Source organism: Chroicocephalus ridibundus, chromosome 14 (genome assembly GCF_963924245.1).
Source record: "Chroicocephalus ridibundus chromosome 14, bChrRid1.1, whole genome shotgun sequence".
NCBI lineage: Eukaryota > Metazoa > Chordata > Aves > Charadriiformes > Laridae > Chroicocephalus > Chroicocephalus ridibundus.
In genome coordinates this window covers 5,669,321-5,682,926 of record NC_086297.1, presented here as the reverse complement: position 1 = coordinate 5,682,926, position 13,606 = coordinate 5,669,321, and the positions used below count along the sequence as shown (strand labels likewise).

The 13,606-nt window shown below is 38.0% G+C and overlaps 1 protein-coding gene across 1 annotated transcript in view; it reads left to right on the top strand.

Moving 5' to 3' along the window:
* The window catches only part of ANKFN1 (ankyrin repeat and fibronectin type III domain containing 1), a 117,664-nt gene that overhangs the window by 47,419 nt on the left and 56,639 nt on the right, over positions 1–13,606 (top strand). The window contains exons 3-5 of the mRNA XM_063352376.1: positions 294–495; positions 7,622–7,832; positions 12,373–12,567. Coding sequence (XP_063208446.1) covers positions 310–495; positions 7,622–7,832; positions 12,373–12,567 — 592 coding nt within the window. The 5' untranslated portion in view covers positions 294–309. The remainder of the gene's footprint in view (positions 1–293; positions 496–7,621; positions 7,833–12,372; positions 12,568–13,606) is intronic.

The window sequence follows — 13,606 nt, the reverse complement described above, 5'->3', positions numbered from 1 at the left end:
GGCCATTTCCTGCATTAAATGAAACCCCATCTTATACAAATTAGCAAATGGTTCTGAAGTGGTCTGGTTTATTTTTCCATCCTTAATTCTCCCTCCCCATAGATATCCATGGGACTAATTCCATAAAGAGCAATTTGCCTTTGAAAAAGCCCAAAAACGTGCTTCCGAGTGTGCAAAAACTGTCTGTGTGAAAGTGATTTTTGCCATAGAAATCTGGCATTTCAATGATACAGTTCTGATCAATGCTGTTAGTGTAGCAAAACCTTGTTCAACAGCTGTTGTTTTTCTTCTAGAAACTCCTAGCTGAAAATGACACAGCAAATGCATAACTTAAGTCTCCTCCAGACTAAAAAGAACAGCATGCCATCCTCTCCAAATGCTGCAAAGCGGTTATATCGGAACCTGTCAGAGAAGCTTAAGGGGAGTCATACATCCTTTGACGACGCGTATTTCAGAGCTCGATCTGACCGGCTCAGTCTCCGTAAGACCTCAATGGTAATTACTTGATATTTATCGAATTGCTAAGGTACTGTCCTATTAATCTCTATAATTGGTTTGCTTTTAATCTGTACAATTTTCATCATCTCACTTTGTCTGTTCCCAGACCAATGCTATATGTTCTTCCCAGGCTTACCATTTATGATCCGGTGTTGAAATAAAGTGTGACCTTCTTGAAGGCTAGAGAAAATCTACCTTTCTTGAGTGATGATGCTTTATTTTAGGAGTAAGGTCTTAACTTGGCATTAATGTGACAAAATGTGGATTAAATATATGCACACAAATGTTTCTCTTACAAGAAAAGAAGAAAAACTATTTTGAGAAAACTGAAGATAACTTTAACAGAAGTTCCTGTTTTCCCAAACAACAGAGCAAGTGGAACTTATATGCTGTGACAGGTAAATGCAAAGTTTTTCAGACTCTGGTGATGGTCACTAGATAAGGCTGTGGAAACAGGAGACCACACATGAAGCAGTCTGGCCTGGGTACCCTACCCTAGTCGCAGAACGCAGCCGAGCACTCTGGTGCCAGTGCAGGAAAGCATATGAGCACTTAACACTCACAAGTGCTCCTATTTGTACCAGGGCTGGTGAAGTTACACAACCTCCAGCACATACATTTTGAAGAACAGGCTGTGTCTCTGAAATAACAGCACACTGTAAGTTCAGTGCCCAACAAAATCTTTTGTATTTGCTGGAGGAAGATGAACCTGCTGTTGATATTGCCAAAACAAAGTAAATTCCCCTTTTTCATAAGTAGGAAGAACAGACACATCCTTCAACTCCTCTGAATTATTTTGAGGAAAAGAGTTCTTGTCTACTTCTGAAGAGCAATGACTTATGGCAGTGTCTGTGAATGCACTGAGAGACACCTCTTGGAACCTGATGCTTAGGGCAGTGCAGGACTAAACTTCGAATATGGTTGGGGCAGATAATAAAAATATTACATTTTGTAAGAAGAAAAAGCATGCTCTAGGATCCTTTAACACTCACAAATCTTTGTTATGTATGAGACAAATTACATGAATTAATGCAAGAATTAAAAATAATTTTAAAATCAATTCAATGATGCTATCCCCTGGGATCATTCCTTTCTCGAAGTCAGAGGCCCCATGGAAGAGCTAAGCTGAAATGCAGCTCTAGTGCACTGGAAAGTCAAGAGACTGTTGTCTCTCTCCTGTGAAGAAACACTGACCTGAGGGCAGCAGGGGATCACGGCTCCTTCCTCTCTGCCCTGCCAGAGCCAAGAGATTTTGTTTTACAGAAGGAGAAGCCTGAAACTCCAACAGGGCTTGATAGCTGGAGACCAGCCTTTCTATAGTAGCCAACAGCTGTGCTTTTGAAGCAGTGGGTTTCCGAATGCTTTCAGTTTGTAGGGATCACTTGAATTTGGGCCTCTAAGTATGAACTGTGGGAAAATATTCTTTAGATGATTTTTTTAGCTACTATCTTTTCTTGCCTTTTTCTTTTCAAGTGCAAGCTCGTGTGTGACTAAGCGAGTGAAAGACAGGAGGATAAAGTAGTGCTGGGGACCATGCCAGAGCAGACTGACAGGCAGACTGAACGAATGCCACTCTGTTAGCCTATCTTCTGACCAGTGTTTATCCAAATATATGCTTCATATTTACATATTCCTTCAAATATGGGGTCTTCTGTCGCACTTATGAGAAAAAAATGGCAAATGAGCATAGCCCAAGACTGAGGCGCAGTGTGCTGCTTCTGAGGCTCAAGTCCTCTGCTGTCCACAGAGCTGGATACTCACAGTCTCACTTCTCTCCCTTTTCAGTTCAGACCTGTCAGGTGGTGGGAGTGCCTACTCAATCAGTAATCATAATTAGGAGAATCAATTTTACGTTGTGATGTGGATGGTGGTTTAATGGGATATAGACTTACTTGCGTTAACCCACCACGCTGTCATGGGAGTGACATAGCTTTTTGTGCGCCCACAATAGTCAGTGAAGAGGCTCCCACTGAACTCAAAAGGCTTCAAATCCCATTCTATCCATTCTGCCCGTTGTTTTCCCTAGAAATAAATAGTGAAGAAAGCATCAGTGAAGGGGTGGAAATATTGCAGGTCGAGCTGCTAGCTGGTGTATTTTCTACTCATGGAGTTTCTGTGCTACAGAGCTAAGTCAATGATTAAAATCACGTCTCCAGACAAGTGAACAACATTTGTTAGAATTTGTTTTCTTTCAGCTTTGGCTAGTGAAGAGTTTTCTTTCCATTCTCTCTCGCTGTGCAACACTTTCCATTCAGTAAATTGTTGTCTTGCTGCAGACATAGCTATGTCCCAAAATAGCTTTATTCTTGAACTCATGTTTATCAAAACAAGTCTTTGCAGAAACTACTTTAACATTTTTTCCAACTCCAGTAGCACATAGTGGACTTTTTCAGTCAAACCTAGAGCAAATATCTTGAAAGGGGCACTTCATTTTAATTAAGCTACATAAGATTGCGTTTCTAAACACTCCAGCACTGAATCACTTACTGGAACATGGTTATTACTTACTGCAAAGCAATACTGTAGTCCTTTTCACTATATACATTTGTGCATCAGAGTAACACCTAAATAAATTAATCACATAGCACAGCTGTCTAGCTAATGATGAGAGGCTGCAGGACTGAGTCAAGGAAAAAGCAATGTAAAAACTGCCCCTAAACTTTACCTGATCGCTTGTGAATGTGATTCAGTTTCTCTTTGAATTCTATGGATTTGTCTTTCCAGAGCCGAAGAAAGTTATCTAGTAAATGTAAATGAAGGCAGAAATCAGAGGGCTTTTGTTAGTATTTGTGACGATACCAGCTGGACTAAAATTGAGCACATGGGTCTAAAGATACTATTTGAATTTCTTACCCCTGGGCTGCAGACATCTAAATAACGCTGCAATACTAGAGTGTCTTTTACATAGAATACGATCAGCTTTTTGCAGAAAACTATATAATCTTCAAATATATTTCTGTTTTCTGTGCGAAAGCAAATAGTTGAGGAAAAGTTGCTCAGGTGTGTAGAATGTTTTTCTGGCCTTGGAGAGCTGGGCTCAATGCAGACTTCCAAACAGGGCAATTGACAGGTGTGGCCAAAAATGGGGTAGATATTTTGCTGTCTCACCGGGATATTTTTTGACTGGAATGGATATAGCATGGTTAGATGCGCACTGCTAGGTGAATGAGGGATGCATACGTGCCCAATTAGAAAGGCCATATCACAGTTCCCATGTTTTTGCGCTCTTTGAAGTTACGAGACCTGCCAACATATTTCAGCCCATTGCTTGTGTCTGAATTGTTCATTTGGAAAACCTGATATTTGCAATTTGGTCTCATAATTGTTTGGATTGGATGAAGTAGCTTATAAAATTCGTGCTCTGTTTCTCGTTTAAATCAGTGCAGCTTTTTCAATCAGATTTCTAATGAAATGAAGAAATAGAAATTTGCTTTTATTTTTTTCCTTTTGGCGAAACATTTTTGCCAACAGATTAGCTGGCAAGAGCGTTTATGAGGAATTAACTTAAGCATGTGCTTAGATTCTGTTCAGCAGCTTACTTAAGGCCAAAATTTCACAAATACTTTAGGTATTTCATTTGGCAAGCAAAAATCTAAAGATGCATTTTCAAAGGCGTCTGGGCAGGTCTAAATCTTGATAACTGAATCCAAAAATAACAACTCAATCAAAGTTTTAAAAATAATTCTACAATAATCATTCAGGTAGGTAAAATCTGTTCTAAAAGTGTGTCTATATATATTTGAAAATGCTTTTGTCAGCCACGTCATTGGGTTACTTTCAGCTGTAATACTGAGGTTAGCCATCATTTTTTTTTATTATGTAACAGGGATTTTTTTTGTTTTATGTAACACAAGAAACTCCTGAGACGTGGTACAAGATTTATTGAGTTTCACATGAAACTGGAATTAAAGCCAAATAACGGTATTGAGCACTTAGGGAAGCACTCTACAAATGCTAACTCGTTTAACTTTTATGCACATACATAAAGTTAATTAAAAGATAATGACTATTCTGATTTCAAAAAAGGAGAAAACCATATATGTACCCAGTGCCACAAATGTGAACAGAGAAATACCTACGTTCCTGTCCTAAGTGAGCACCACAAGTAATATCATCAGCCGCACCTGTTTGTTCTGCTCTCAGACTGTTAGCCAGTGTCTCCTAAAATGAACTTAACTAAAAGAAATGGAAACTAATGTAGTCATTCAGTTTACTTCAACCAATTCCCTTTGTAGTAAGCTCTTTATGAATTTACTGTTAAATAAGTACATTTTCCTAGCTGTGATCAGTTACAATAGTAATATGATCTTGCTTCTTTTCTGATTGGATCAAATTGCAGATGGTTCTAAGCATAATTAGCCTTTATTTCCGTAAACGACAGCATAGAGGAAGTTCCAAAATCAGTAGAAAAAGAATTTGAAAAGGGTGTAAATTGTGATGAAATTAATGCTTTTTGGAGTGTTGATATATATGTATTTGGAGAATTGATGAATATATTTTGCATTTCTAATTTCTAATAATTTATATGAAAAACCAGTCTATCGGTTCACAGTTCTATATTCACAAATAAGTTTCAAAGAGTGAAGGGGCGCAGCTTTTTTTTTTCCTCTAGGTGGAACTTCCCTGGTGTATTTATGTTACTTTTGAGTACACAGTACAGTGACACACAGCTGTTAAATGCATATCATTGACTTTAGTGGGCGTTGATAACATATAGCATGTATCAGAATCATACCATTAATTAAAATATTTTGTAATTATAATTAAAATTCCTTTAATTTCTAGCCAGAGCACTTCATCCCTTCAGGGTAGGGGCAAAACACCAGAATAAGAGTAAGATCTCTGATTTCAGGATGGTAAGGTGTTATATAAGCAAGACAGCAGATGTGTGGAGCTACTGGAATGAAAAGAAATATTGCTGCATTGAAGTAAAAATTTCTGTCATTTTTAAGTTTTACCTTATAGCAAGAGAAATATGTGCTGGCCTCTTTTCTAAAATTTTCTGGAGACGTGCCCTCTCTAATGACAGTATATGTCCTTATAGACAATTTTTTGCCTTGAACAGAGGGGTGGATAAAGAATGATAAATCTAGCTGCTTACCACTCAGCTCTTTCTTTTTCTGAGATTTTTCTCTTACACCTAGCACTGAACCATGATCTAAGTATTTGATAATGAAATTAAATCTGAATCTTACAATCTAGAGAAGAATCTGAAAAAAAGAATTTGAGAGAGACCCATTTTGATGACGCACTTCTTTAGGTAGCATATTTTATTCTGTGTGGAAATCTACAGAAGAAATATTTCTCTCTTTTGTACTTAAGTGTCTGAAAGGTAGATGCCCAAGTCAGCACTACTCTCCCAGATTTGCTTCATTGCTGCATAGGTCATCTCATCCTTAGATAGTCATCTAAGATAAGTATCTCATTTCTCTACATTGACAATTTTGGGTAAAGATCTTATGAACATCTCTCTTCTTATTCTGCTGATCTCTAATATTCAGCATAGGTAAGGTCCAAATTAAAACTTTAAGATAACATTATCTTTGCAAGTTCTTAGTGTGGTACCAATTCTTCACGTGCAAAACAATAGACCAGAAGATCTCTGTCAGGCCTGAGAATTTCTGGAGACACTATTAACTACAAGCACAACTGAAAAAAACCTGTAGAACTGATCAAATTCCAAGTTGGAGGTGTGGACTTGTTTTCAGAACTGCTTGCAAACCATTAGTGTATGCATTTTAGGAGGAGACAAAAGATGTTGCAGCAGATCAGCGCTCTTTCTGAAACTGTTTCACTGAAAGCAAAACTCAGGCAGGGATATGCCAAATAAAACTACATCAATTTAAAAAAGAAAATTAAGTTTTGATGTGGCTGAAATATTAATTTTTAATCATCACAGTAGAAGAGGGTTTCAATTCAATATTTATTTCATGTCATAAAGAATACATTCTTATATAAGAATTTCCTCTGTGTTTCCTCCATGTGGATTCCAGGCCACAGGGAGCTTGTTTACATCCTGTATCTGGATGGCTTGCTCTCTTATGTATGCATTTCTTTAGTATGCCCATTGGCACGATACGTCTACGTAGATTTCAGTTCCATTATGTGACCACATGCTGAGCCCTCCTTGCTTAGCTGGGACTCTTGCTTCTGCTAATTCATTCTTAAGAGGGAAAAAAACCTATTGGGTAATTACGGCAATGGGACACTGGGAGGGAATTTAAAGAGTCTTGGCAAATAACATGTCATTACTGTAGGCTCCAGAAGGATGTTTTCATAAGAGAAACCTGCAGGCGATGCTACTCTCCGGCACCTGCTTCTCCCCAGCTCAATTAAGAAACAATAGGTTTTGTTGTATTGTACCATCCTTTTTTCTCATTGACACTGGGAAGGAAAAGGCTCGGTGGTTCTCCCTGCTTGAGAGTTGGTGCCGTGTATGTTCTTGGGTTTGGCTGCTCGTGTTCTCTGCTGTTCAGACACATGACTTCCTTGGACATACACACTGGACAGTCAGTTTTCTCAGTCTCATTTCTACTTCTTAATTTAAGGACTATACATTTCAAAGCTGTTTCTAATTACAAGTTAAATGCAAAAATATAAGCACCTAGAAATGACTGAAGTGTTTGAATGAACAGTACCTGTTACTAGCTCCCACTGGAGCTGTGAAGGTTTTTCTGCAGAATAGCTTGTTTGATTTGGATTTTGATCACCTGAGTTTGTAGATTTTCACTTTAACTTTTGAGTTTGAAAAACAGTAGTCTAAGACTCTGCCAAAGTCATAGTCTTTCATCCAGTTTCACACTGAAAACACACAATATTGCTCATATAGCTTGATTACAGAACAGATGTCTAAATAAGTATAGGTTTGGTTTGTACGGGTTTGAATCTCACTTGAATCTTCCCACTGACCTGAAGTTCAAGCACACAAGTGCAGAGGTAGACCAAGCTCAATTTTGCTGCAAACAATTTCTAACTGCTGCAAAGAGTTTCTAACTGAACATAAGCTGGGGCTGAAGGATCAATATTTTCTAGCAATCTCACAAAAGAAAAGTTTTCTGAATTTATTTTCAAAACACTGACATTTGAAGAGTTTTACTGAATTTCTGTTTTTCTTGATACACAGAATTTCCAGTGCAATGAAGCTATGTTTGAGGCTGTAGAACAGCAAGATCTGGATGCTGTTCAGATTCTTCTTTATCAGTACACACTGGAGGAACTGGACCTGAACACACCAAACAGTGAGGGACTAACTCCTTTGGATATTGCTGTTCTGACAAACAACGTCCCTATTGCTAGGACCCTTCTACACGTTGGGGCAAAGGAAAGCCCACACTGTAAGTAAAGAACACAAATTAAATTGACTTAGAGAATTGTCTGTAGGAGATTAGGTTTGCTGCTGTTTTGGGAAATTAATTACATTACACACAAAAATCAACTGGTTTTATCATAAAGATGATTATACCAGCAATAGTACCACAGTGCTGGAGGACATTTGCAGCATTATCTGCTTGTTGAATGTGTCCTCAGTAGATCTTTTTAGTTCTCTATGTCAGATACACACCTGACAAATCAGGTTGAGCTTCTAATGGGATTAACACTGGGGCAGCTGAGTTAATATCAATACTGAGAAAAAATCTTAAAAAACATGGAAACAGGAACTGAGTGAGTGATTCAAAGATCACGGTCTGAAATACGGTGTTTGTCATCAAAAATGAAAGGACGATGGGTTGTCTAGACATTGGTTTATTTTGATTATCCTTTTGATTTTGGCTATGCTGCCTTCAGGAGACAGGTTGTGTTGAAATCTATCATTTCCATTACCACAGACTCCTCACACCTAGTCTTCAAATGGCCTAAAATCCCACTTAAAAGAGAATTTCAAAGTTCTACAGAACCGAAGAAAATCTAAGCACAAAACAGACCTTCTCACTTTACTGGAATACTAATATTGCTTATAACTACATATTGTAGTTATAAAACTATTCTTTGTATTCCTTCATGGGCATTTTTATGCACAATTTGTGGGTTAGAGGGTGACTTACCAACCCAATTAATCAACCATATACCGTGACACAAACTCTGACGCCTTACTTGTGTCTAAAAATACACCAATGTATGTGAATTTGTTTTAAACTGTCAATGCCTATATTTAGGACATTCCCAGCAAGGCTATAATGAGACTGTGTTTGAGGGGTCCGGCCACTGCAGACTCTGCCATTAATTTGAAGTTAGTTAAATTAACAACATTTAGTGCTGGCATGTCAATCTCAGTGCTCCAGGAAATTGCACCTTGAGGCTACTAACATTGCCAGTTTTTTCACTGGAGAGTGTGTGTGCATGTGCGTGTGTGTGTTGAGTTTTTTTGCCAGACCCTCAGTGTTGGTACACCTTTATTGCTTTTCTATGTCCACAGCACTTATATTATCATTTATTCTGGCCTCCTTTAACCTTCCCTGGAGATTTTTTCATAGTGTAGCTGCTCAGTGAAAAGAGTTTTTTAGTTTTATATTTATTTGTTTATTTTTCTGTCATGGTTCATGACTGAGGCTTTAAAAAAAAGTGTGACAGCATTTAGAGTACATGATTGACTGCTGAAGCAACATTCATTAACCATGACAAATCTAGAGGAAAACACAGTCTTGAGTGTTCTAAACAGCAGTAAAAAAGACTAAACTAATTTTTCATTGACCTCATCTGTAAATAAATGCAGTCTGATGGCGAGCAGGGGCAATCATAAATTAGTATTCATTTCCTGTAATTAATGCAAACATGCCTATGAACACAGAGAATATGAATATATAACCACCTCATTTCCATTTCAAAATATACCCACCAAATTTCCACTTCACTTATCTTGATTTTTAGTTTTTCGGATTGAAATAATGGATGAAGCATTCTCAATAAAAAGCAAATGATTGTTTGTTTTGGGGTTTTTTACCTTAAGGGTTTACAGTTGCTACTTGAGCGCAGAATGCAAAAAGTTATTTTCAGCACTCAAAACAAAGGTTCACAGCATCTTTGTACGTGGCTTCATTCTTGTGGAACTGATAGCAGTCACTTTCTATTTTCTCTAGTCCTTCTGCTTTGCTTTCTGTACTTGACCAACCCTGTCAGAATGAAATCCATTCTGTTTCTATGATCTCAGGGCTCCGAGAACATGATCCAGAACCCAGCGGGAGCATTTTCCTTTCTCTCTGGTGGGCAGTTGAGCAAGACTTCCCCAGGCTGAGTGGGAGGGGAGGGGATTTCAAGGTAAAATTCTGACTCACCCCAATTTTGGGACAGGGCACAAGCATCTCTTAATCTCACTGGAAGTGCATAGGACAGATGCACAGATCTGGAAGATTGCAAGGTAGACGAATTCCCCATTCCAAGTGCACACAGAAAGCTTCCTACAGAGAAAACTCTTGCTCTTCCACTATATTAGCCCTAGTGATCCAGCTGAAATCTCATTATAGTCCCTAACCTGATGCTGTAAAAAAGAGGTTCTGGAGAACAGATAGCTTCCATCTGTATCTCCTGGATTTCTGCCTGGAATAGGAAGAACAGCAGATAAAGCAATAGAAAGTAAAACTATGATCTTCATTTCCACGTGGAGCTCAGACTGTAAAAATCTTAACAGGAACCCAACATCTCTTAAACACAAAGTAAGTAAGATCAGAGAGTACAGCATTTAAAATATTAATTTAAGGCAAAGTCCACTGTGTTGTTTTCTCAGTAACACCTATTCATCACATACTCATGGTTTGGCTTGACTTGTTCATGTGAACTCAAATGAAAATAAGATTAAAATTTCCAGTGGCTGATTCGACACATTTCCAAGACCTGACAACTGCGCATCAAAATCTTGATTAAACAGATAGAGCCAGCTCCTTAGTGAGGACTTGAACTAATGCCAGTTCTCAATCACCTGAAGTTCTGGCACATAAAGTCTCCTTTCTCAGTCCTGTTGTGCTGTCAATCAGATGTGTTGCATGCTTATTGTAGGCATGGATCCAGGAAACTGTATCACCTCTGGCCTCCCAGTAAACAGGCAGTTTGAGGATACCAGCAGATTCCAGTAAGCTTGGCCATATGTCTCTGATGTCCATATGAAGAATGATCAAACTTCAAGAAGGATGGCTTAAAGCCAGCTTCTGAAAGCAAAGTCTTAGAGACAAACATTCTCCAAAAACAACCTTTTGGATGTCAGAAGCGTTGAGTAATTCTTTGCTCTCTTCCTGTGGCTTTAAAGATCCCATGGCACTTTTCACAGTAGTATGTAGGGTTATTCTTAAACTCTGCTAAACTTTGATTGCGATATTGTCATGACAGAGGGCAAAAGTTAAGAGGTTCAGACTGGATAAAACAAGCATCTTTTTCACCATAAGGACAGTAAAGCAGTGGAACAGGTTGCACAGAGTGGTTGTAATGCCTCCATCCTGGGAAGTTTTCAAAACCAGGCTGGGTAATGCCCTCAGTAACTTGGTCTGACCTCATAGCTGACCCTGTTTTGAACAAGAAGGTTGGACTAGAGAAGGTCCTTCCCAATCTGATTTGTCCCATAATCCTATGATTCCAGTTTAGGAATAACACATTCATTTGCACAGGTATCTTCACTCATGTGGTGTTTTGATGTCAAAAACATGTCAGTCTTGGTCCTTTATATGGTACAGTTCGATGTTTTCAGAAATGTCATTTACTCCTGGCTTATTCAAGTGAGTGACCAGTGCATCCTGTGCAAGGTTCATGCTGTTCTTGTAAAAACCTTAGGGAAACCAAGACCCTGGTTATGCCCATATAGCAACTCCCCATCATTGCTAAGAGCCGCTGGTTTCTGCTAGAGCAGTGTTTTCAGTAAACAGGGGCCTTTTAAATTAAGATTATCTCAGAGCTCTTCTGCAAAAATACCTGACACCAGAGAAAAGTTATTTTCTATGATTTCAGAATTCCTTCTCTTGTACACTGTTCCCTGCATATTGAATTCTAGATCAGTGGTTGCATTTCTTTTCGGATTAAACACCTTTACAAATTCTATTTTCTAAACTGCAAATAGTTAGAACAATTTCAGGCTAAGAGCAATCCTGAAAATAGGGTTTGATTCACCACATTTCACTGTATAATCAAGGGGCTGATTTAGGGTAGTCTTGTGCTAAAGACTCGGGCTAAAATCAAACCTGTTTTAGTTTGTAAGCTATGGGATCTTCATTTTCACCTTTATGTAGCACACAGAAGTTCATACAGGCAATACGAACTGATAAACGTCAAATTAAAATTATTCTGAGCACTGAAGAAAACCAAAATCTCCATGTGTAAACTGCTCGCTATCTGCCCAGTCTGGCAGAGGACTAATCAGACCTTACACGGGCAAAACTGAGGCACAAAGAAAACCTGGAAAGAGATCCTTTCTATACCAGCCATGGCCCTCAAGCACAGAACTCTCATTCTTCAGTTTGCCAATTCGATCTCTCCCTGCTTGTAGAGATTTATATATTGTATGTATTTATAACCAGTGCAACCTTCTTTTTTTGTATGAAATCTTATGGTATTATGGCAAAGTAGGGGTTGGATAGAAACCATATGCTTTATTATTTTAGTTTGCTTTTAATATTCCACCAACTTAAAACATATAGGCAATTTCAGTCTAATTAAGATACTTTTAAGTATATGAGATACACTGGAAGATAAAATTTACTCAATTTATTAATTCATAAGTGGCCACATCCTTAAGTGGTATAAATTGGCATGCCCTAATCCACTTGATGACAAGGTAACTGCTGGAAGGTGGAGTGTTCAAGGATTTGACTTTACACGTGTTATACCAGAATGAGTAAGGCCAGAATTTTGTCACAGAAGTCCACTAAGCAATTACTTACTTTTCCCTTTTCTTGGTAGTTGTTAACATGGAAAGCAGGTCAGTGCATCTGAGTACATTGGTCCAGGAAGCACAGCAGCGAGTTACTGAATTGTCTGCACAATTGATGAATGATGGCCACGGTACAGACAACACAGAAAAAGAGAAGCAACTAAAAGCATGGGAATGGAGATACAGGCTATACAAGCGCATGAAGGCAGGCTACGAGCATGCCAGTAAGTAGAAGAAAGTAGTTGCAAAATTCAAGACAAGAACTCTTCAACTGAGAACACTCTGCCTTTGTTGAGCAAAGATGCTGTCACTAATTGATCCTCACCGCACTGCTGTGAAGCAGACGAATGTTAGGGTGGGGAAACCGAGGCATACGACTAAATGGCTTTCCCAGGAATAAGAAGGAAATTGATGTTAGAACAATAGAGGACCAAGTATCTGCGAGCAAGAAGCACACAGCTCCTTTAGGAATGGGCTGCATAAAACTGATGAGACCTCCAAATGCTTGGTTCAGGATCTAATGATTATCCTGCTTATTTCTCTTCACATTTACTCCTGAATATCATTTAATGTGCTCAGAGTTTAAAATAGGATGATTAGAAAAGAATATATGAATAGGGAGGAAAAGGGATGGGAACACCAGCTTTTTTTCAGTTGTAATTTGATTTAAAAAAAAAAAAATCTGTTTTAAAAGACTGGGGTTTTTCTAAGCATTTGATCAAACAATGGAATTTAATTTTACATATAAAAATTCTGAAAACTTAATCTTAATTTTGGCATCCACATTTAACATTTCATCAGCACAGTCACAGATTGGGTCACTTTAAAAAATTGTACAAGTGAGTCTGTACCCAAGTAAACGTGAATTTGGTCCGATGCAAAGGAGTAAACAGTGCTGAATTGTTTTGCATGTAGATCTTTTATCTGCTTCCTACTCAATGAAATACAGTCACTGCCATTAACATTTTTACAACCATATTTATATAAATGTACTTACAAATAATTTTCTCAAATTTATTGTATTCTAAGATTACTTCTTCAAGACAGATGTAGTGCTCCTTGTATTAGATACTAAATACAGGAAACACAGCAGTAGTGTCAGTTAATATAATGATATTTTAAATCAATCCCAGCAGTAAGTCATAACTTTTTGTGTTTGATTTCTGAATTGAGTCTGATTGATATTCTGTGAATTAAGCTTTTTTATTTTTATTTAAAAAAAAGAAGATGTTAGATCTCAACTGACAAGTGTATTTTGGAATT